The following is a 24047-nucleotide window of genomic DNA, read 5'->3' as shown; positions in this document are numbered from 1 at the left end:
TTGAGAGTGCTTGTAAATGCAGTTGTTTTCTTAATTTGTTCGTCAGCTAGCTCATTACTGATGTTTAGATATGTGTTTGATTTTTTCAGGTTGATTGTGTGTCCCGCTACTTTGTTGAAATTGTTTATCAATTATAAATGTCTTTGGGTGGAGTCTTTAGAATTTCTCAATAAAGATTTGTGTTATCTGCAAATATGGATAATTTGACTTAGGTATTTTGTTTTCTTCTTATCCTTTTCTTATGTACATTGTTTTTCTTTCTCTTGACTAACTGCTCTGTCTAAAATTCCAAGAGTTACACTGAATAACAGTAGAGTAAGTGGGCAACTTCACCTGGTCCCCAATTTTAGAATAAGTTCTTTCAGTTTTTCTCCGTTCAGAATGATGGGCTTTGTGGATTTGTGGTAAATGAACCCTAGAGGTGTAATCCTGCTCTTGTTAGATCCTTCAGCCTTTTATCAGGAAATGAGGTTGAATTTTGTGAAGGCCTTTTCTGCATCAAATGAGATGATACAATGCTAATCCTTGCTCTTATTTATGTGCTACACCATGTATATTCATTTTCGTGGTTGAACTATCCTTGCATCTTGCCCTCCTTTTAACCAAACTAATCTGCATTAACCCCTCCCTGACTATGGTCACCCACAAAAGTGCCGAGTCCCTTAATATCTAGTTGCATGGTCTTGATTTCATCCCTTTCCCCCTATTATAATTTCTCATCTGTCCATGACTCTGTCCAGAACATGTACCCTTACCTATGCATTTTTGTGGGGAGGGGTCATTGGGTCAGATTTCACACAAAATCCTGTGGATCTGGATGAGTTCCTCCAACTTCTCCTCCAGCTCCCGAACCTTCTGCCTCAGCTCTTCAGCTAGGGGTGCCTTGGCCCCTTCTTGCAAATGCTTTGAATCTTGCACAATGTTGTACACATCCAGCCCAAGGAAGAACCCATTTACCACTGTACCTGCAACCCGGGCTCCTCTGCTCATTGACAAGGCTGTCTTTTGAAATGCTTTTTGTACCTGCTGAACCCGTTGGGCTGAGAGTCCCCCCTTGGTTATGTAGCAGATGGCATCTCTTGCTAAGCGAGGGTTGGCTAGGGCTATCCTGCGAGCACGGATGTTCCTTGCCATTGTTTTCAAGTTATGGAAGAATTTATAAAAATTTCTACCAATTTTAAGAAAAATCTCATTTCCTAGCAATTTCCTCACACTGTCCTCACTGCTTGACAGAATACTTTTGGCTTTAGCTTCAGCTGAGTGGGTGTTTGTTTCTTCTACAATCATAGTGGTAATGCTAGATGCAGCAGTTGCTGCTCCCAGACCTGCTCCAGCTGCTGAGAGCAGCAAACTGCCCCCTGCTGTGAAGGGCGCTAGAACCAGGCCAGCGATGCTCATGACCCCAGAGACAGCCCCAACAGAGCTGGTGGCCACGTTGGAGATGGTGCAACCCTTGTGCGTCTCATCAATCTCTTTCGCAAGCTCTTGAAGTTTTTGTATACACGACTCAATTTCTGCTTTCTCCTTAGGAAATATTTCCAAAAACTTCTCCTTAGCCAAGATATCCACTAGGAGTCTTTTTTGGTCCACCATTTTGCTGTTTGCTGTATGTTTCTTCAAATAATTATTCAACTCCTGTGCTTCATCCCTGCAACAGTAAAGATCTGGTGTTAAGAAAAGCACTTTATTTATCTGTAACATGGACTCAATAGGAATATCATGCAAAACTTACAGGTGCTTTACTGTAAATCAAATAGAGACATTTTACAAATGCATAGAATTTTTCCTTCACAAGTGACCACGTTTAGTACATCATAGATGGGGTGTGTTCTTCTTAAGATTCTCTTTAGAGGCAGCTGCTTGATGAGATGCTTTCTCTCTTCCAGTCAGTGTGACAGCTACCAATTTGTAGGTAGAAGAGGAGCTAAGCAGATGAGCAAAGAGAAGAGAAAAGTGCAACTTCACTCAGAGAGACTTAGTTTGCAGTGAAAAACCAGTCAAGGTCAAGAAGATTCCTCTCTTTCCCCTCGTTACTGGTAAGTGGACTGTACACACTTGGAACCTTTTGCCCTCTTGAATATCTGTGTGTGACTGGAGATTTTGGCTACAATGCCACACAGTTTGAACACAACTTATCTGAAAATCCAATATCTAAAAATGCTCCCAACTCTCAAAGCTTTTGAACATATACATAATGTCACAGGTAGAAAAATCTCACATGTGATATAACTAGATAGGTCACATTCAAGATGCAGGCATGCTAAAAATGTTATATAAAATTACTTTCACATTACATAAAAAAGCATAAATGAATTTGACCCTTTACTTGTGGGTCCTGTACCCACATCTCATTATTTTCTCATGATGTATTAAAAATCACTTCAAAAATAAAAAAACCCTAGAATCTAAAACATTATTCATAAAACATACTCAGCCTTCACATGATGGTGTTCCGGTGGGTATGGGTTCATTTCTGTCCTTCAGAGGAACTCGATACTAAGCAACTAACCTCTGGGATAGGAAGGAGTCTTCAGGTAAACCCTGAAGACAGTGTGTGATTCAGCTCCCCAAAACTCTAGATATCAATGAGTGGGTTAAAAAAATAACATTTTCCTTGACCAAAATTTAGTGAGAAACTTTTGAGTCTCTTCTCAAATAGGTGTGGACTTGGCCTTCCATGTCAGCCCTGTGCCTTTGGGCTTAGCAAAAACCCTATCAAGTCAGATTACTGAAAAGCTTGCATTCTTCACATCTGTTCAAGTCCCCATTCCTGACTTTGACGTGTTTTCCACAATCTGCTTTAGAAAGAGACACATTGAGACCTCACTGCCAGATTGCCCTCCTCTTTATGTCCCTGGTGGTTGTTAGCTCACTATTGCCCCTGACTTTGCTTGTTGGATCTTAATCCTCAGCTGTCTTTACTGTATCTGAGTTCTTTCCAACTCTCTCCCTCATCTCCACAATCCTCCTGTCTAAAGTCCTGTATACTGTTTCCACATATGTCAGAATAATGTCTTATGTCACAGAGTGAGCCACAGCGATGGGCAATTCTCCATCTGAGTTGTCTCACATTAAATACAGGACCTCACTGTGTCCTGTGGAAAATATATGGTTCAGGTTTGAAACTCTCCAGACTCTGTTTATGTGTCTGTTCCTCGGGCTGGTTTTAACTGTGTCCTTTCTGGGTGGTGAGCTCTGTCACAGCTGTTTACAGTGAGTTCTGTAAATTCTCTAGAGTCATCAACCCTGAAGGTGGTTGGTGTCAACAATAAGAGTGGCCTTAGGGCCTGTTGTGCTTTCAGACTCTGCAGTTTGACTAATGCTTGGAAATTAAAATAGAAAGAATGAAATGCCAGCGTGGGGAGAGCTGAAGCTGGAGATCAATCACAGGTGCAGGTTTAAAGCAAGTCCAGCCCTGAGAACACAGAAAGCCACGTAAAGCTGCTCCAGCTCCAAGATCACAAGGTGCCCATGTGAGCCAGGCAAGCAAGTTTCTAGATAGAAGGGTTGAAATGGATGTTAACCTCCCGAATCTGTAAGTAAATGCACCATGCTGGTTGAGCAGTTCCTTTCCTCCCATCCAGCAAGATGGCTCCACCTGACCTCAGCTTTCTGTCTCTTAGCTTTATTTCTTCATTGTCTTCCCATCCTTCCCCTGGCAAACTTTGAGAGCTGCACTAGACATGACACCCCAGAACCAGAAGAGTCTGCCTCTTGTTTGGTCTACCATCAGTTCTTGACCCATCCAGATGCCCTCTGCCCTTCCCAACTGAATGTCACTGGGGCCCATTTCCTTCATACTAGAAGGGAATCAGGACCTGGCTAATGGCACTGCCTCCATTCTGACTCTGCAACTACCTAATTGCATCTTGATACATCCACTCCACTCCTGAACCCAGCACCTTGAAATTCAGGATGAATGTCTGACATCACCCACCTAATAAATACCTTCATTAGTCACAGCTTCATGTGTGTGCAACCAACACAATGTACAAGGATTTGTAAGACACTGTACATGAATTACTAAGCCTAAAAGGACCTGAATTTGGACTTGATTAAGAAAAGGAAAATTTTCCTCTTTGCTGAGGACTTCTGAGTCTCTTAGACTCTCTAGAAAGGCACAGGTAGAGAGAAAACTATTCCCTCTTCAGAAATGGTCAGTAAGCCACACTGCTTTCCAAATGGCTGAGTTACTAGTATAAAAAGGTTTCCAAAATCACAACTGAAAACTGCCAGCACCCAGAAACCCATAGCCCTCTATATTCATTAGTGATGGACCACAGCAAGTGGACAAAGCATCCCATCTCCCAGCCACGTATTTTCTGCTGGAGCTGTGGCCTCCCAGTGTTTTGAACTTTTAGCTCGTCCTTTGGTTCACACTGGGCCCAACCCTGCGGCCTCAGACTCCTTAAATTTCTGCATTCAACTGTCCGTCTCCCTCAACCCTGAGCTCTGGTTCTGACCCTTGTGTGGGTCATTTTAGGTCTTTTGAAAGATACTATCTGTAAGATACTTAACTTAGTCCCTCACCTTTATCCCACAGCTCACTCCTGGTGCTTTACCACAGTGCTATCAGATTGAATCGCTGGGCCTGACACACAGCTGAGACTCAGTATCCATGGCACAAGCCTTCCACCCAGCTCTGTCCAACTCCACTCTGACCTCTTTGTCTTCTGGGCCACAGAAAAATCCTGCTGCATTTGTGTAGTTACTGAGCTAGGGAGAAAAATGGCCTGATGTGGAATCCCAAGGAACATGCACTGAACATGTTTAATTGTTTTGAGCCAACAAAAAAGTCAGTCCTTCTTAGATGGCATCTCAAAAGAGGAGAGCCTTGGCCCTAGTTTCTTCCCAATCTGTCTTTGCTTGAGCACATATTGTGTGTCACCATATGCTAAGCACTGTCTATGCATTATCATGTTTTTCTTAGAATAAAACATAATGGATGAAGCAACTAAGTCAGAAAGTGGTATATTAACTTGCAAAAGTCATATAGCAAGCAGATGCCCAACTCCCATCAACCTGAGGCCATTCGCTGCCAAGTATTAACAGGGAGAAAATTTCCCTTAGGGATTATAAGAAGGATTACCATCAAGCAGGAAACCACTTGGAGAAGGCATGTATGCCTAGAGAAATCCATTTGGTGGAGGTCAGTTTGGCATTGCTTATGGGTACCATATTAGATACCTGGACAATTCAGCTTCTTCCACAAACATCTTCCAGACGCTATCATAATTTAACAGTCTCTGCAGATCATCTGTACTCATGGAGTCCGTGATACACTTACTGACATTCTCAATGAAATTCATGCACTCTAAATTGGGAGAAAATGAACAAGGTGAGAAAAGGATACAGTGCAGTGTCAATGGTTAAATGTTCATATTTCTGAGCATCTCTTAAGTTGGTTGTGGGCTTTTTTACTTTGTTTTGCTTTTTATTTTTTTTTCCATTACCAGGGGTTGAACCAATGGCCTTATTTGTACTAGGGAAATGCTCACCCACAAAGCTTATAGTCTTTGGTCTTTTTCATTTTATACTGAGACTAGGTCTTCCCAAGTTGCCCAGACTGGGCTTGACTTTGCCATCCTCTGGCCTCAGCCACCTGAGGAGTTGGGAATATAGGTGTGTGCCACAATGGTTGGATAGATGTGATACTTTTTGATGTAGTGATTTTGTGAACTAAATTATGTCTCCAAATTTCATATGATGAAGATTTAACTGCCTGTCTGTATTTGGAGATAGGACCCATAAGGCATTAAAGTAATTAAGATCCAATGAGTTGTAAAATTAGGGCCCAAATTCATAAGACTTCTGTCTTATGAAGAAGAGACAGCAAACCTCACCTTCTCCTCCCTTTGTCTCACTCTCTGCTCCTCTCTCTCTCCCACACATTCCCTTTCTCTTCTTGTCTCTTCGTGGACAATAGAAAAGCTATGGCCACATAAGGTAAGAAGGCTCCTTCTGCAAACAAAAATACAGCCCTCACCAGAAATCAGCCCTGCCACCTGCCACATATTGAATGATGACTTTGTCTCCTAGAACCATGAGGAAAAGGCCATCTTTTACTTAAGCTCATAGATTCAAAAGGATTCAAAAGGATAGCAAACACACTGATAGAATGTGTCAAGAAACAAAATCTAACAGTATGGTATATATAAGAAACGCATTTGGACTTCAAAGAATATGGCAGAGTGGTGAGCAGCAAAGAAAGAGGCTTTCCAAGATTTGGGGACCAGCCACTGGAATGTAGCAACATGAGGAAGAGAATAAGGAGAGAATTGAGTCACCTGGACCCAGGAAAGATCTAAAGTGAGACTTGAATCCCACAAAGAAATAATCCAGGAATTCAGCAAAAAATAAGAAAACCAGACCCATCACCAGAGTCCCTAGGACAGGAAGCCATGCCCCTCAGTGAACCCACTACTGCAGCCTGGAGAAGAAGCTCACCCCCTACTTCCCCCACTAGTGAGCCAGCAACTGCAGGCCCAGAAGAGAAGACATGCTCCCTGGTAAGCTAGCAGCCACTGGCCTGGAGGAGAAGGAGTCATGCTCCATGGTGAGCCCAACCCAAAACAAATTCAGGAAATTTAGACACAAAGGAAATTAGAAGTCACGCACTGAAAAGTTCTGAAATGGTAGCAACTGAAATGGGTAAACAACTTTGTGTTTATATTGTTTGATTAATTTTGCATGCTTGTATCTCATCCAGAAGAAGTTTGGGAAACATATCAAAGAAATTAGAAGCCACACATCTGAAATTTCTGAAATTAGAGTAATTAAAGAAACAACTAAGAACTTGTACTGTGTGATTAACTTTGCATGCCTGTATCTAGATGTCTGAGCAACTATTTGGAGGATAACAATGTGCAGTACAGTAATCATTATGGGTCCCTACTGTCTTCCTTTTGAAATCCAAAGTCGTTCTCATTGTATTGTTTTGGTTTGTTGTGTTGTTTTGTTTTGCTTTATTATCTTTAAAATAACAAAACATCAAAAAGAAAAGAAAAAAAGAAATACATTTAACCCAGAAGAAAATTTACAGTTCAAAAAATCAAAGAATATAAATTAATATTCCATGAGATAGAAACCCAAAGCCAAACCAGAAGTAGTTATCCTACTTTCAGATGAGGTGGACTTCTAGCCAAAAATGATCAGAAGTGACAAAGAAGGTGGCTACTTATTGATTAAGGATCAACTCAACAGGAAAGAAAACATAAATATGTATGAACCTAACATTGGTGAAACCAGCTTCATAAAACAGACATGATTGGTATCTAACATCAGGTGAACATCAACACTATTATGATGGGAACCTCAATGCCCCACTGTCACAAATAGATCAAATAGACAAAAGAATCAACAGAAAAACATCAGAGTTGAACAAAACCTTGGAACAAGAGACTTAATAGATACCTACACAGCGCTCTATCAAAAAATAACAGAATACACATTATTCTCAGTAGCACATAAAATTTCTTCAGAATAGACCATATTTCTTAATAAAGTATAATTAAGTTGATATGGAAGAAATAAATTATCCCATACATGTTTTCAGACCATAGTGCAATTAAAAGAAACCAGTGGTATAGAAACTACAGAAATAAAGAACCAGGCCACACCCAGCCACCTCCAAGCAGACAGGGGGGGCTCCCCACCCCCGAATCAAGTCCCTGGTCCTAACCATGCATGTAGGTTGAAATTCACTGCAATGAGAAAACTTGAGACTTTGCTCCTGGGTGGTAAGTTCACTTTCTGGGTCTGAAATCATCCTAAGACCCATGAGAGGTACCACTGGCCTAACTGGGCCACGCCCAGTCACCTCTAAGCAAGCAGGGCCCGGAACCCAGACACAGGCCATAATTGCACATGGGTTTAATTTCAGTTCACAGGAAGCCTTAGAACCTCAATCTCAGATAGTAAGACTATGCCCTCTGTCTGAAATCACCAAAGGACGCAAGGAGTCCCCACGGGCCCAACTGGCCTGCACTCAGAGAGCTCCAAGTGGCAAACAGTTGCCAGCAGTCTTCCCTGGGAGCCAAAAGTGTGCCAGGTGATTCCCAGTGCATGTGGGAAGCTTTGAAACATCACTCAAAACCTGGAAATAGGCACAACTCTCACCAGCACTGAGGAATGCAACACCGCCCTGGAACCTTGGCCTGGGTCGCCGTGAGCTTCCTGCTGGACTCCCACTGGCACTGTGAAATAAGTGCTTCCTTCAGACCTTAGCCCACGCAGCTGCCCACTTTCTGCATGATCCCAGTCAGCATTGAGGAGAGCTACCTTGCCCTGGGAGCTTGGCCTGCACCCAGCGTACACCAATACCCAGGACATCTGCTGGCCCCTCAGGGACACTCCCTACTTCCTGAACCGTATACTGCTTTGATCTTCAGATCCCACCCTTTCTTCCAGAATCTTGGACTGTAGCAGATTAACTGTGCTAGCTTGAAAGCAGATTCAGTAACTGCCTCATCCAAACAGAAGATCTCAGCAGGCTCTAGTCAGTATGGTGAGTATGCCTCTAAAATAGAGGTGTACAGTAGGTAAATAGGGCCAGTAGTAAAGCTCCCTCCAACTAACTGTAAGAACTTGAGGAGTCTGGCAAGAGTGTGGTGACACCTTCCTACACACAGAAAACATCAGGCAGGGTGAGGAATATGCCAATAAGGACTCCCCCAACTTGGAGAAAATCAAAAGGACTTATGAGACACACAGGCACACAATAGGGACACAGTAGGGCCTCAGCTGACACAAACACTATACACAGGGAGATCTGATGACCCGAAATAACCTTAAGATAAAGTAATAGCAGGAACTAAAAGTTGACCTACATCAATACTACTAGGCTTCTCAGCCCAGGAAGAATATAGGACTCACCAAAAAGGCATTCAGTGGGAAATCAGGTGACTGGCCCAGGTCTTCATTGAGGGACCCAGCAATTGGACAAACATCAAGCTTACATTAGGACCCCAACATACACTAGTGGGATTGAAGGATCAAATATCAACTCGAAAGGGAAAAATGGCAAAATGAAAAAAGGAAAATGCAATCTCAAACATCTAGTCCACCAGGAGCAAGAATAGGAGACATTGAAACATAGGACTTCAAAAGTAATGCACCGGGAATCTCTGAAAAGATAGGGAGTGAAATAAAACACAACTCTATGGGGCTATAGAGGAAAGCAAATTAGAAGTACTCTGCCATGTAAAGATAGAAATAACAATCTTAGTAAAGGAGTTTCTGAGCACAGCTAAAGAAGAAATAGATTTTTAAAAATGTACAGAAGCATGGGAAACTGATTGAAACCCTGAATGAACAATATAAAACACAAGCACAGTTCATAAAACAGATTCAAAAAGACATTCAAGTAACAAAAATTCTATTCAGAAATGGCATAATCATTTAAATGAAGCTGAGGATAGGATTTCACACCTTGAGGACAGGATTGCAATTAGCGATCATGAAAGGAGAGAAATTTAAAAATAACAAAGCAGCATGAAATGAAAATCCAGCAGCTTCAGATGATGCCAAGAACAACAATGTAAGTAATAGGCATCAGTGAAGATCAGGAGTCAAAGTAAATGACATAACTAAAATATTCACAGAAGTAATAGCAGAAAATTTTCCAAACACGGGGAAAAACGCTGATATGTACATAAGTGAGGCATACAGAATGTCAAACAGTCACAACCAACATAAATATACACCAAGCCATATGAAAATTAAGATCCCAGACATACAGCATAAAAACAGAATACCAAAAGCTGTTAGAGGAAAGACCCAACTAACCTATCAAGGAAAGCCCATTAGAATCACAGCAGACTTTTCAGCACAAACCCTCAACTAAAGACAAGTTTGGAGTGAGGTATTTAAAGGCCTGAAAGAAAACAACTTTCAACCCAGACTGGTGTACCCAGAAAAACTTGCCTTCAAATTTAATGGAGAAAAAAGATACTTCCATGACAAAGAACACCTGAAGAAATTCACTTCCATCAAACCAACCCCAGAAAGAGTATTGAAAGACATACTAGATTGAGATAAAAATGACCACAATCCCCAGAACAACAACAAAAGGAACCACCAGGCTGGACAAGCAATTAAACGAAGGGGAAAAGCAGAAAGCAAACAACTGGAACATAACATGGCGAAGTCGAGCCAGTACATATCAGTGATATCCATAAATGTAAATGGCCTGAATGCACCTATCAAAAGAAATAGGTTGATAGGATGGATCAAAAAACATGATCCCACAATATGCTGTATACAAGAAACACATCTGACCAAAAAGAAACACATAGATTAAAAGTCAAAGGATGGAAAAGAGTATTTCATGCAACAAGAACACAGAAAAAAGCAGGGGGAACTATTCTATTTGCAGACAATATGAACTTCAAACCTAAAATGATTAAAAGAGATAAAGAAGGTCACTACACACTCGTTAGTAGAAAAATTAAAGAGGAAAAACTAACTATAATAAATATATATGCACCAAATACAGAAGCACCCAACCATATAAGACAAGTACTAAAGGACATGAAAAACAAAATACCAAAGAACACAATTATAACAGGGGACTTTAACAGCCCATCGTCACAAAGAGATAGATCAACTAGACAAAAACACAGCAAAGAAATAATACAACTGAATCATACCTGCAAGCAATTGAACTTAGATGTTTACAGAGTATTCCACCCAACCACATTGAAAAACACATTCTTCTCAGCTGCACATGGAACATTCTCCAAAACAGACCATATATTATCCCATAAAACATTCTTAAGTAACTGCAATAGTATTGAAATTATCCCAAGTGTAATATCCAACCACAGCGCATTTAAATTGGATATTAATGACAAAAGAAATTGCAAAACCTGCAAAATACATGGAAATAAAATAATAACCTTTTGAACAACCAGCAGGCTACAGATGAAATTAAAGAAAAAATGAAGCAACACCTACAATTCAGTGAACATGCAGAAAAACATACTGCAATCTGTGTAATGAAAGTAGTCTTAAGAGGGAAATATATAGCAATAAATTGTTATATCAAGAAGACAGAATAAGTACAATAAACAACATAAAGCTTCATCTCAAGCTTCTAAAACAAAGAAGAGCAAGTTAAGCTCAAAGCTCATAGAAGAGAGAAAATTGTAAGGATTAGAGGATAAATCAATACAATTGAAATAAAAAAATACAAACATTTAAAGTATCAAAGAGCTGGTTTTTTAAGATAACAAAATTGACAAACCTCTAGCTAACCTTACTAAGAAAAAGAAAGAAAAAATCCAAATTCATGCAATAAGGACTGAAAAGGGGGAAATTATGACAGATCCCGTGGACATTCAAAAGATCATAAATATCTACTTTGAAAATCTCTACTCACGTAGAGTGGAAACACAGAGGAAATGGACAGATTTCTAGAAACTTATGAACTAGCAAAACTCAACCAAGAAGATATAGCAATTTTGAATAATCCAATATCAGCTATTGAAATTGAAAATGTAATTAAAATCTTACCAAAAAAGAAAAGCCCATGTTCTGATGGATTCATGGCTGAATTCTACAAGAAATTTAGAGAAGATTTGATGCCAATACTCCTTAAACTCTTCAATGAAATTGAAAAAGAAGCAATCCTTTCTAAAGCATTCTTGAAGACAAGAATTACTCTCATAGCAACACCAGGGAAAGACCCATCCAAAAAGGAGAACTACAGGCCAGTCTCACTAATGACCATTGATGCAAAGATTCTCAATAAAATACTGGCAAATAGAATGCAGCAAATAATCAAGAAGATTATACATCACACCAAGTGGGATTCATCCCAGCAATGCAGGAATGGTTTAACATGCAAATCAATAAATGTAATATACCACATAAACAGAGCCAAAAACAAAAACCACATGGTCATCTCAATAGATGCAGAAAAAGCTTTCAGTAATGCCCAACACATGACAAAAACCCTTAAGAAACTCAGAATACTCGGTGTCTACCTCAATCGTATAAAAGCCATCTATAAGAAACCAATATCCAACATTATAGTAAATGGACCAAAACTGAGAGCTTTCACTTAAAAATCAGGAACGAGACAAGGATGTCCACTATCACCACTCCTATTCAATATAGTTCTGTAAATACTAGCCAGAGCAATTAGATAAATGAGGGAAATGAAAGGAAAAAAGATAGGAAAGAAAGAAGTTAAATTATCACTCTTTACAGATGACATATTTGTATAGAAGATCCAGAAAAATCCATAAAAAGACTACTAGAAGTGATAAAGAAAGTCAGGAGTGTAGCTGGATACAAAGTCACTGCTCAAAAATCAAGAGCATTCCTGTACACAAACAAAAACCTGACCAAAAGAGAAATTATGGAAATATCACCCTTCACAATAGCATCTAAAAAAATGAAATACTTAGGAATCAACCTAACTAAGAATGGAAAAGACTTGTATACTGAAAATTGTGCTCTGCTAAAAACAGAGATTGAAGAGGATATTAGAAAATGGAAGAATATTCCTTGCTCTTGGCTAGGAAGAATCAATATTGTGAAAATGGCCATACTCTCAAAACTGTTATACAAATTTAATGCAATCCCAATCAAAATGCCATTAACATAACTACAGATCTAGAGAAAACACTCCTTAAATTCGTTTGGAAACAGAAGAAACCTAGAATAGCCAAGGCAATTCTGGGCAACAAATACAAGGCCGGAGGCATCTTAATTCCTGGCTTGAAACTATACCACAAAGCCACAATGATAAAATCAGGATGGTACTGGCAAAGAAATAGACCTGAGGGTCAAAGGAACAGATTAGAAGATGCAAAAACAACTACAAAAACACTAAGCCAGATGATATTTGACAAAGGTGCTAAACATGTGCAGTGGAAGCAGGATAGCCTCTTTGATAAATGGTGTTGGAAAAACTAGTTTCCACATGCCAAAGACTGAAACTAGGCTCATGCATATCACCATGCACATAACTAAAGTCTAAATGGATCAAAGACCTAAATGTTAAAACAGAAACATTAAATCTACTGGAAGACAAGGTAGGTAGAAGTCTTGGAGACATAGTGGTAGGCAGAGAATTTATGAACAAACTGTAAACTGCATGGGAAACACTTCAAAAATCAACAACTGGGATCTCATATTATTGAAAAGTTTTTGCACTTCAAAAGAAATCACCCACAGAGTGAAAAGACAACCCACAGAATGGGAAAGAATTATAGCCAGCAATCCCTCAGACAAAAAACTCATATCCAGAACATATAGAGAATTGAAAAACATCAAGCCCCACCCCTGCCAATTCAAAGACCCTCTCCAAAAATGGGCATCTGAGATGAACACATAGTTCTCAGATGAAGCTACATAAATGGCAAATAAATACATGAAGAAAAGTTCAACATCACTGGTCATTCATGGCATGCAAATTAAAACAGCATTGAGATTTCATCTCATTGTGGAAAGAAATGGCTGCATCAAGAAATCAACTGATAACAAATGTTGGCAAGGGTGTGAGGAAAAAGGAACACTGCCCCATTACTGGTGGGTGTAGACTGGTCAACCATTATGGAAATCAGTTTGGAGAATTCTCAGAAGACTAGGATTGGAAGATCTATTCAACCCAGCTATTCCCCTCCTGCGTATTTTCCCAGACAAACTGAAAAGGTCGTATCACAGTGATATATGTGCACCCATGTTCATAGCAGCACAATTTGTAATAGCTAAATCTTGGAAACAACCAAGATGCCCATTAACCACAGAGTGGATAAAAAAGATGTAATATTTTTATACAATGGAATATTATTTAACTATGAAAAGGATGATCTTGAGGCCTTCATAGGCAAATAGAGACAATTGAAGGTTATCCTCATTAGTGAAATAAACCAGAATCATATTTCTAAATATCACACTGTGTCTCTAGTGTAAAAAGTAATAAGACATGTAGGAGTAATAAAACCCAAAATGCATAATTGCTATTGTAAAAATAAGAGGAATAGAAAGTGCTCTAATGGGCATAACTGCATTATGTTTAAGTGTATAGGATTGATAATCATATTACTGTTTGTGGGATTGTTGAACAGAGCTGTTTGCAATCTTACTGTTTGACTATCCACTCTGTATGCCTCACTTTTGTAACTTGAACAACTATGTGTAATAGACAATATGTAATTATCAACTACTGATTTCTTACTTTTTATTTTTTGAAATTATGTGTTATTTCTATCCTTTTTCTGTTTTGTTTTTTCCTTTCAATAAAAAAAGAAACTACAGAAATATAGAAATGCATAAAAATTAAACAATACACTCTTGAATAACCAATGGCTCATAGATGAAATAAAGGAAAAATCAAATCATAATAACAGTACAATATACAAGAATTTATGATACACAATAAAAAAGTCCTAAGAAAATGTCTACTTTTGTGAATGCCCACACCAAAAAAACACAGTGAGTCCAAAGAAAGAATACAATGATGCACCAAAAAGTCCTAGAAAAACAAGAACAGTACAAACTCAAAGCTCGTACAAGTAAGAAAATTACAAAGATCAGAGCTGAAATTAAAGAAATTGAGACTCAATGAAGTCTCAATACAAAGAATCGATGAGTAGAAGAGACAGTTCTTTGAAAGAACATAAAAATATGCAAACTCTTAACCAATCTCACAAAAAAAAGGAAAGACACAAGTCAATGGAGTCACAAGTAAATAAAAGGTAAAATCATAATGAACACCAAGGAAATACAAAAGATTGTTACCAATACTTAAAAAACCTGTGACCCAAAAAACTGGAGACTTTAGAAGATATGAATAGATTTCTAGACATACATATGAATTATCAAAATTGAACCACGATTTAAAACCCCTGAATAATCCTTTAACAGGCAATGAATTGGAAGCAGCAATTAAAAGCCTATCAACTAAGAAAAGTCCACTAGATTCATCACTGAATTGTGCAAGAAATTTAACGAATATCTAAATCAATATTCTTCAAAATCATTAATAAAACAGAAGTAGAAAAGCAGCTACAAAGTCATTCCTGGATGTTACCAGTACCTGGATTCCAAAACCAGACACGAATCAAGCCAAAAATGAAAACTAACCTCTTTAATGAAGACAGACACAAAAATTCTCAACAGAATGATGGCAAACAGAATGCAAGAAATTATCAAAAAGATCATACATCATGACCAGAAATGCAAGGATGGTTCAACATACACAAATCAATGAATGTAACACATCAAAGAAATAGAAGCCAGGTGGGTTAAGCATTGCGCATGTTAATGCTACTGGAGCTCCCCTTCTCTCATGGCTTCTCTGAGCCCTAAGTGCAGTTAACTCCCACACTGGCTCCCTCACTGGCTCGCTGCTTCCAGGTCTCCACAATCCTTTGCTTACTTCAAGGCCTCTGACAGAGGGCACATTCTCTGTCCCGCTCTCATGATCTGTTTTGTTCACCGTCTCCAGAGCTTCACTTTCTGACCCATGCTTGGCACAGTCCTGCATCCTCTTGCCCTCTGCAGTCCTGAGCAAGGCTTCCTGAGAGCTTCCCCCATGGGGTCCTATTGACACATGTGGGCAGCACCCTGATTGTCCCACAAGCACAGCAATTCCTGTGGTTTCTCCTGGGTGGAGTAGGTGACTAGTTCTTTCTGCATTATTCAACCTTCGTTGTCGCCACAGTCCTGCCACTTGTGGGTGCCACTTATAGAGTGCTAGTCTTCAAAACCCTAGTGCAGGGTGGCATTGTGACTACACAACTCTCTCAGTTTCTCTGAAGCCCTGGCATACACACATCTCAGTTCAGTCATCTTCCTGGTTGGGAGGGCAGAGTGCCTGTGAGCCTACTCCACCATCCGGACCAGCACTGAAGAGCCAGCTCCGGCACTTGGGTAGCTCGGTCCTCTTCCAAGAAAGCCTGCATACTGGACATAGGGGGGTGAGCGTCCCATGGTCTCAATATGGTCAGGATCCCTTTTCCAAGCTCCCAGACACTCGCTTTTGTTACAATAAATTCCTCTTCTCATTTAATTCCTATTACGAGGGTTTCTCCTAGCCCTGGTCAAGGTATCTTTCATTTTCTACAAGTTTAGAGAGGCTCACCCTTGCTGTCACATCCTAGGTGACCATAATGATCCCTGGGAAAATAATTTTTTTTGACAGGATTTCACTATTGTATAGTCCAGGCTGCCCATCCTTAATTCACTATGTAGGCCAGGCTGGCCTCAAACTCACAAGGATTCTCCTGACTCACCCTCATAAGTGCTGGGATTACAGGTGTGTGCTACCATGCCTGGTTGAAAACTTTTTATTTTTACTTGACACATAAAAATTGAGCATATTTACTGGATAATTATGATATTTCATGGTAACTGCATTGTCATGCCCTCAAACATGTTATTTCTTTGGTTTGAGCAAATTCAACCTACTCTGTAGGAGTTACTTTGAAATATACAGCTCATAGAAGGGTTCATCCCTCAGAAAGGGATTGCAAGGCACATACAGTGATTTACTTAATCCTAGCAGCCTATGAGTTAGTGTGTAACCGTGAAATAAATGGATTTCCACATTAATTGATACAATGGATGTGATGTAAGTAATCTCAGGCCAAGAGAGTGGGCAAAATTACTGCTCCAGTGAGTTGCTCAAAAGTGCATAATAGCAGGAATTTTGAGATTCCAGCATTTTCAGACAAGGGCTTGGGGAGCAGTGCAAATCTCTCTCTCTCTCTCTGTGTGTGTGTGTGTGTGTGTGTGTGTGTGTGTGTGTGTGTGTGTGTGAAGACATGACTTAAAATGCGTTTCTTCCTGGGGATATGCAAGCTGGTGCTCTTCTCATTTCATAGAAAAAGGAACATGAAGCCAGTTAAACAGGGGAGAGCTTCCAGCCAGCCAGAGGACAATTCAGGACCCGAATCAAGGCTTAACTTGGCAACATTTTTTGATATCACTTTGAAGACTCTTGTTTTTAAAATCCTTATGATGGCCTGATATGGTGGTGCACAGCTGTAATCCCAGCACTCTGCGGGCTGAGGCAGGATAATCCTGTAATCCCAGCATTCAAAACGTTGAGACAGGATTATTGCCTAGAGTTTGAAGCCACCCTGGTCTACACAGTAAGCAAAAGGCCCGCCTGTACTACATAGCAAGATTCTGTCTCAAAAAAAAAAAAAAATCTCTGTGATATTTGCCTTCAACTCTGTACTGTGCTGTGATATTTCCTTTCAATTCTTTATATATTCTCAGTATTAGTCCTCTGTCTCAGAACTAACTGGCAAAATTGTTTCCATACTGTAGGTAAATTTTCACTTGGTGGATTCCTTTGCTGTTAATTTTTAATTTAATATGATGTTGTTTACTGATTCTTGATATTATTTTTTGTGTTTAGGTTTCTGTTCAGAAAATCCTTGTAGCACCTATGTCTTCAAGATTCTTACCAATACAGACCCAGTCAAAAATGAGCTACTAAAACGATGCTTCTTAAAAACAGAAGGACCAATGGGCAACACATATGTGGGGACTTCTCCAACATCTCTGGCCATTAGAGAAACGTAAATGAAAACAATAAGATTTCATCTTAGTCCAGGGAGAATAGCTGTCACCAAGAAATCAAATAATAACAAACGATGTGAGGCTGCAGAGAAAAAGAAGCCCTTTCATATATTTGTGGGAATATAAACTAGGTACAATCACTCAGGAAATCAGTATGGAGATTCCTCAAAATCCTAAAACTGGAAACTGTATTTGACTCAGCTTTTCCCTTCTAAAAATCTTCCCCAAAGTGCTGAAGACATATTACAGTGATACATGCATATTCACATTAGTAGCAGCATCACTCAGAATAGCTAAACCTTAAAAGTGGCTTATAGGTCCATCAAATGGTGAACAAATAGAGAAAACATGGTGTCTGTACACTAGGGAGTACAAGAAGAAAAACTCGACTCATTTGTAAGAAAATGGTTGTGCCTTGAGACTTTGGCATCACATGAAATGAAGCAGAAACTTTTATTGAGACTTAAATATCACAGGCTTTCTCTTGGATGAGAAACTCAAAGTATGAATAAAGAACAAAAGATAGAAACAGGAAATATGAAGATAGATCTTTTGCAAAAGAGAAGTGGACCAGAGATGGAGGGAGGCAAAAGGGAGGAGAGAGAAAGAAAATTTAGTAAAGACTTCAGATGGTTATGGACTTGTACCAACTCCCCACAAGGAGCATAGCCTGTGTACTGCAAGCACATACTAACAAAAATTTTAAAGAATGCGGAAAAGAATGTTTGAACTCAGACTACTGATTGGAGCCATCGAGCAGGGCAGATTCCTACTGCTTGTTTTGAGTCCCTGAAAACTGGCAGTAGGGGATTCTTCAAGTGGGCAGTAACGGTGGCAATGGGTCCTCAGCTCTGACCCTTGTGATCTTGTGACCAGGACTGAGAGGCCACCACTGAGAAAGCAATGACTCTACCCCGGGCGTGCAGACATCGAGCAGGGAACTACAGCAGGGTGGACACTTGGCGTATCTGTCTCCTTAGCTCTGAGTCATCTCTCCTGCCTCAGCCTGGGTCAGCAGCTTCTGAGGAGTGGAGAGGGCTCCCCAGGGCAGAGGCGCTCCCTCACTGCTGTGGGAAAGCCCCGCCTGATCAGTGCTGAGACCATGACCCACCAGGCTCCATCTACATGGACCATGTGACTGTGCACACCACTGTCCCCTGTCTGTGTCACCTAGAACACATGGCAGCACCTTGAAAGACTAGACTGAGGCAGATACTGCCCTGTCCACCCCCTGAAGCCATACTGACCAAATTTCCTTCCCTACTTTTTGCCTCTATTGTCACCATTTGGTTACATCTAGCATTCCAGGAGACATTGCTCACATCTTGGGGAACACAAATCATCAGGGGTACATCTGATCTCAGGCTGCATATTTACTGAACAAGGGAGAACTTGTTTGGAAGAGTTCACAGCCCCAGCCTTGCATCAGGACCCCAGGCCTGCTGGGAGCTTCTGCCTTCCAACATTTCCTTCCTCCCCGACTGGGCACCAGGGCCACCGGAAGCAGAGTTCTCTCCCCAGAACTGGTGAAGACTGAGAAAGGCCTTTGTTTCCAGGCGCCTGCGTGAGGACTGGAAAACAGGAAGGAAGGAATGTGCTGTTGACTGGTGGGGGAGCAATCTCTCTTTTATTTTCAGTCACTTCTTCCTTTCTTATCCTTTTTTACTTGCGGTGCTGAGATTCAAACATAGAAGTGCTTGATCACTGAGCTACATTTCCAGTCATTTTTATCTATTTACTTTTATTTTAAGGCAAGGAAGGGCTGGTTAAGTTGCCTGTGTGGTACTCAAACTTCTAGTCCCCCTGCCTCAGCCTCTCTAAATGCTGGGATTCCAGGGTGGGCGTTGTGCCACTGTCAGACTTTTATTTTCAATTAGATACTTGCAATCAGTCCCTGCCTGAGGCAGACACACCTGATGTGTACTATGCTTATCACTGGCAGCACAGGCCAGGGGCCCACACAGAGGTCCCTAGGGGAAGAGGGAAAGGGGGAAGTTTCCACCTGGAACTAGCCAGGTTCAAGTAGGGGAGAAACTCACATACAGCAAGGGTTTACCTGTGACAGGCACTGGCCTAGAAATTTCCACAGGTCATATTGGATGCTCACAGCAGTGTCAAGGGCATTGTTTTCAAGTGATGGGCCAAGTGAGGTAAGAAGTCCAGGTTATATATGTAGTTGGAAGGTGATAAATGTCACACTGGATTCCAAGTCAGTGGCACAATACACAATTATGCCTGCCCAGCCAATCGGAGTGGCCCTCTCATAGGCAGGGACCCAAGGAAAGCCAGGAACAAGAGGAAGGTGTCAGACAGAAGGAGGCCCCAGGTAACCATGGCCTCCACTCCAAGCTGTCCCTGCTACTCTCCCTTTCTCTTCTCCCCTTCTCCTCACCCCTCCTGTCCGCACTGTCCCAAGGCTGTCCTGGTCCCACCTTAGCTGTTGGCTAGGAGTCAGGGTGGCGAGGAAGTGAGCACCTGCGTCCAGAGGAGAGGACCCTGAGACTCATTGTCACAGGCCCAGGACCGGGAGGTCCATCAGCCTCTCTTGGGGCTCCCTTTTCTGTCCCTGAGTGCTGAACACCATAACTTAGCCAGGGAGATTCCACATCATGTCTTCCTCATAAGCACAAATCCATGATTCAAGAAGAGGTGTAAGTACCTGTGGAGGATAGGCCGGCCATGGCGTCAGCTTCTGCGTCTCAGAGTTTCCCTTACAGCTCACACGGCGTCCAGGCTGGAGCAGAGGAGGAAACAAGTGATGGAAAGGAACTGGAGCCTGCTGGAGAAACAGTGGACAGCCATGTGCATCCGTCCCCACCCAGGAATGGCAGCATAGACCTCAAGGACATCAGCCAGAGTGTCCTCTGTTTCCTGAGCTCTGTGGCTGCTATTTAAAAAAGAAAAATGGCCATGGTCCTCCACAAATTTCCAGTGCCCACACCCCAACCAACATGGCACAAGGACAAATCTAAAAAGGCAAACTTAGGAATTATTACAAAAAGGTCATCGCCACTGGAGAACTGTCAGCCGCATCCTTTTCTGGGATGTTCCATGCTGCAGGTCGCGAGAAACAGGACAGCATTTGAGACTGGGAATTAAGCATCCAAGAGAGCAAGGGGTGGGCAGGCAGAAAGGATGGAGTTTTAGATGATGCCACATGTTTGTGAATGAGTGTGTACCCTGAGTCTCGTCCTCTCTGGTCACTCAAGGACAGTTTCTGATCCTTGTAAACAAGGGCCTCATTCCTGTGGCGATGTGGAAAGTGCCCCCTCCTGTCCTAGTGGGGCTCATCTCAGCTGCCCTGCTATCTGCCCAAATCTGGAAAGGCCACTGGTAGAAGGAAAGGGGAGAGTGCTGGGAGCATTCCTACACTGTGTCACCCTGGCCCTGTTCTTAGCCACTCACATGGCCTGGGCACAGAGCCCTGCATTCCCTAGCAACTGAGGCCTCAGTTCCCCACAGAAAGCAGAGCAGAGGTTTCAGCACTTTCTCTGGCCCTGGGGTCACAGCTTCCCCTGGGTACTTTCCATGTCTTCCTCTTTGGGATGGGCCCTGCTCACAGGCCTCCTCCTCCCTGCTGGCTGCCCCAAGCCCTTCTAAGCCTCCTGGAATGTGGAGGAGACTCCAGGCTCTCGTCCACAGCATGCTTCAGTGGGTGGTTGTCTCCCAGGGGACTCAGAGCACCCAGCAGGCTCCTGTTGTGCTCTCTGCTGCAGCTCCACTGGGCACCTACACATAACCAGTGTGGCCTCTGCCCTCCTCTCCCAGCCTGACCCAACACAGGGTGCGAGAGGCATTTTACAAACACAGGGCACCAGCGTCTGGGCACATGGCCCAGCTTCAGCTTCCCTCATGCCTAAAAAATTCTGTTTGTTTTTCTGTCTTGGGAAACTGTCTCCTTTTGGCAGAGAATAACCCGGAATCTGGCTCATATTCCACACAGGTTATCTTGCTGATGTTCGGGCCTTTGGACAAATGTACCATATATTTCAAAGTTATCATTCACTTCTTCATATCATCTTCCTTCAGCATTAATGTTTTACAAAGATGAGAAACAGACATGCTTTTAAAATCAGGGGCCCAGTTACTATCTGAAGAGCAGCAGGATTCAGTCCCAGGGTTTCAGAGTTCCCTCCCGTGGTGACACCCGAGGGCAGATGTCAAGCTCAGCTGCCCTGATCCATCTGCTCCTGCTCACTAAGGGAGCCAGGGAATCTGGGTGGAGTGGGCGGAAGTCACTCTCTCACTGCCTTGTTGCTCCATTGAGCCCCACGATAGGCAAACACAGTTCAGAGGAGGAGAGGCATGTTTAAACTCACTGGCTGTAAAATGACCAGATCAGACACACACTGCCTGCTATTGGCTCTTTCCCCCTTGCAATCAATGAGGGTGTGAAAGACTGCAGAGCTTAGGAAGATGATCGCAGTTCCTATTCAACACAGAAATGTCCTCTAGGTGTAGCCTGTCCACTCCACCATGGTTCCCCTGTCCCGGGCCAGGGGCAATAGTGTGCAGGGGAAAAGATGTACAAGAGCGTGAAGGTGGTGTTCAGATGGGCTTTCACAGCAAAGGAGGAAACTTCAAACTACGCAGGGGCAGAGAGGGGAGTCCGTGAATACTGCGGATTCCTGTACCACGCTTACACAGAATGGGGAGAAGAGAGAAGCGGCTTGTCATTAACACCCTTGGAATTGTGTATTTCAGGCTGAGCACACCAGGCTCCTCAGAGAAATAATCTGGCAACCTAGTGTGAACACCCATGACAGGGTGTCAGGGTGTGTGTGTGTGTGTGTGTGTGTGTGTGTGTGTGTGTGTGTGTGGTTTATATGAAGTTAAATCTCATCATGTTTTTTTCTACTTCCAGCAAATAGTCAGCAATGCTGGGATGTGGCAGGAGGAGCCACACTCTCCCCACCAGCATCGCCTGCATGAGAAGCCAGCGTGGGTTTTTTTTTTTTTTTTGCCCAGATTTCTTGCAGCCCCTATGACCTCTGGGCTCATGGTCCCTACTGACCACTCTCCCCGTGCTGTGGAAGACCCACCCAAGGAGTAGAAAGCAGCCGGCTGAAAGCACGGGACAACAGAGAACTCTAACTCCAGGTTCAGGGAGGAAAAGCAGAGGCTCAGGAGGAAATGTGAGTGCCCTTTGTCACGCAGTTCTTGGTGGACAGAGTGGAAGCCCACACTGGACTCTGCTTGGGAACTGAAGCATAAACTTTCATTCATCCCAGTTTCTTACTTTGTCTGCTTTCAGAGGCACAGAGGTCTGCCCTGCCACAGCCACAGTGCGGCCTTTCACGTCAGGATTACAAAGTGAGGTGGTGCTGGGGACACCATTCAGCAACCTCCCCACTGAGTCCCAAGTCCCGGTACTTTTCGCATTCCCACATGAAGGACAGCGTCTGCCTTTTCCTTCTCCCCTGCACATCCCCACAGAGGGTTAGGAGCTGGCCAGTGGGAACAAGCCAACCGACCCCATGTCCAGCCTCATTCCCACAAGCCTGTCTGCTCGCTAGACTTCACTTTTTCCACAGGGCCCAGAACTGATAGGGTGGGTGGGCAAGACAATCTCTGTTTTCCTTATATCTTGAGAGAAGTGCTTTGTGCCTTCAGGCCTCAGTAGCAGCCCCCTGAGTTCATCCTCAGATCCCCTGTCCTCCTCAACCACCATTAGTTCCTTAACATTTTACAGAAAGGTAGCCAATCGCATCCACCCTCCCCCTGCCTCGCATGCCCTGCTCTCTCTCCAGCAGTCTGGCTCCAAAGTTGAGCCACAAGGAGCTTTGTGACCCATCTGGAAGGACTCCACACTCTCTGCTTTGCATAGAGTCCAGTGGGAGGGATTCAATCAGACACAGTCCTGGGTGGAAATGCAGGCTGTTCTGTTCAAGTGTGTGCCCTGGGGTACTCACTAATGTCTCCCAGCTCTCCTGTAACATGGAGACAACAACTTTTCTGACAAAGAGATCCTGAGGCTAAAGATATGGAGGAATCCCCAACTTACCACAGAATCCTCCCAAGGTAAATCCACTCGTTTCAACACTACCCAGCTGATCCAGCCGACCCAGGCACTCTTTGCTGTGTGGATGTGGTCACAAGAAAGAGAAATGAGCAGGGGCTTTTTCCAATTAATACTCTCATGCACTGAAAACAGAAACTGAAAGTCGACTTCTGAGGTATTCATGACCCTCCCTGCGGTACCACTCAGAGATGTAACAGCATCAGCCTGTGCATTCCAGGTTATTCTCAGTCAAGTTCACCTCAAATGTCCTTAGGACCATGGTCTTCAGGAAAAATGATCGGCCACCGACCAAGTACAGGACCGGGACATTACTTCCTGCTAACCATGTCTTAGAACTAAACACTCAGCATCCCTGTCCCCATCCACTGCATCATGGGCTCTCTCCTGCCCTGCACACTAACTGCATCCTTTTTCTTGTATTTTGTGTCTAGATATGCCCCCAAAGCCTCATGTGGTGATGGGGTTTCTTGCAGGTAACTGA

The 24047-nt window shown here is 42.5% G+C and overlaps 1 protein-coding gene across 3 annotated transcripts; it reads right to left on the bottom strand.

Moving 5' to 3' along the window:
- Positions 1–234: 234 nt before the first annotated feature.
- LOC101789340 (apolipoprotein L3-like) lies at positions 235–23683 on the bottom strand. Of its 3 annotated transcripts, none has more exons than XM_063238460.1 (4): positions 23549–23683; positions 20204–20278; positions 5188–5314; positions 235–1648 (listed from the first exon to the last, which is right to left on the bottom strand). In XM_063238460.1, the coding sequence occupies exons 2-4, from the start codon at positions 20223–20225 to the stop codon at positions 787–789; spliced, it is 1011 nt and encodes a 336-aa protein (XP_063094530.1). In that variant the 5' UTR covers positions 20226–20278; positions 23549–23683; the 3' UTR covers positions 235–786. The 3 variants fall into 3 exon arrangements, with proteins under 3 accessions (XP_063094530.1, XP_013008393.2, XP_063094529.1); XM_013152939.3 differs by having other exon boundaries at positions 20204–20323; positions 23549–23677; XM_063238459.1 differs by having other exon boundaries at positions 20204–20320; positions 23549–23667.
- Between the last annotated feature and the right edge of the window lie 364 nt (positions 23684–24047).

This window comes from Cavia porcellus, unplaced genomic scaffold, assembly GCF_034190915.1.
Source record: "Cavia porcellus strain 051 isolate PalLab524CR breed Dunkin Hartley unplaced genomic scaffold, mCavPor4.1 scaffold_27, whole genome shotgun sequence".
In the NCBI taxonomy this organism is placed as follows: Eukaryota; Metazoa; Chordata; class Mammalia; order Rodentia; family Caviidae; genus Cavia; species Cavia porcellus.
The sequence above is the reverse complement of the archived record's forward strand: the minus strand, read 5'-3'. Positions and strand labels throughout refer to the sequence as shown.

What these genes read in the sequence shown, in the direction of transcription:
- LOC101789340 (XM_063238460.1), bottom strand. Translation starts at nt 20,225, where the DNA reads ATGGCCGGCCTATCCTCCACAG. An exon ending in GGCCGGCCTATCCTCCACAG is followed by an intron (nt 5,315 to 20,203) that starts GTACTTACACCT and finishes CTCCCAATTTAG; the next exon opens with AGTGCATGAATTTCATTGAG. An exon ending in GAAGAAGCTGAATTGTCCAG is followed by an intron (nt 1,649 to 5,187) that starts GTATCTAATATG and finishes TTACTGTTGCAG; the next exon opens with GGATGAAGCACAGGAGTTGA.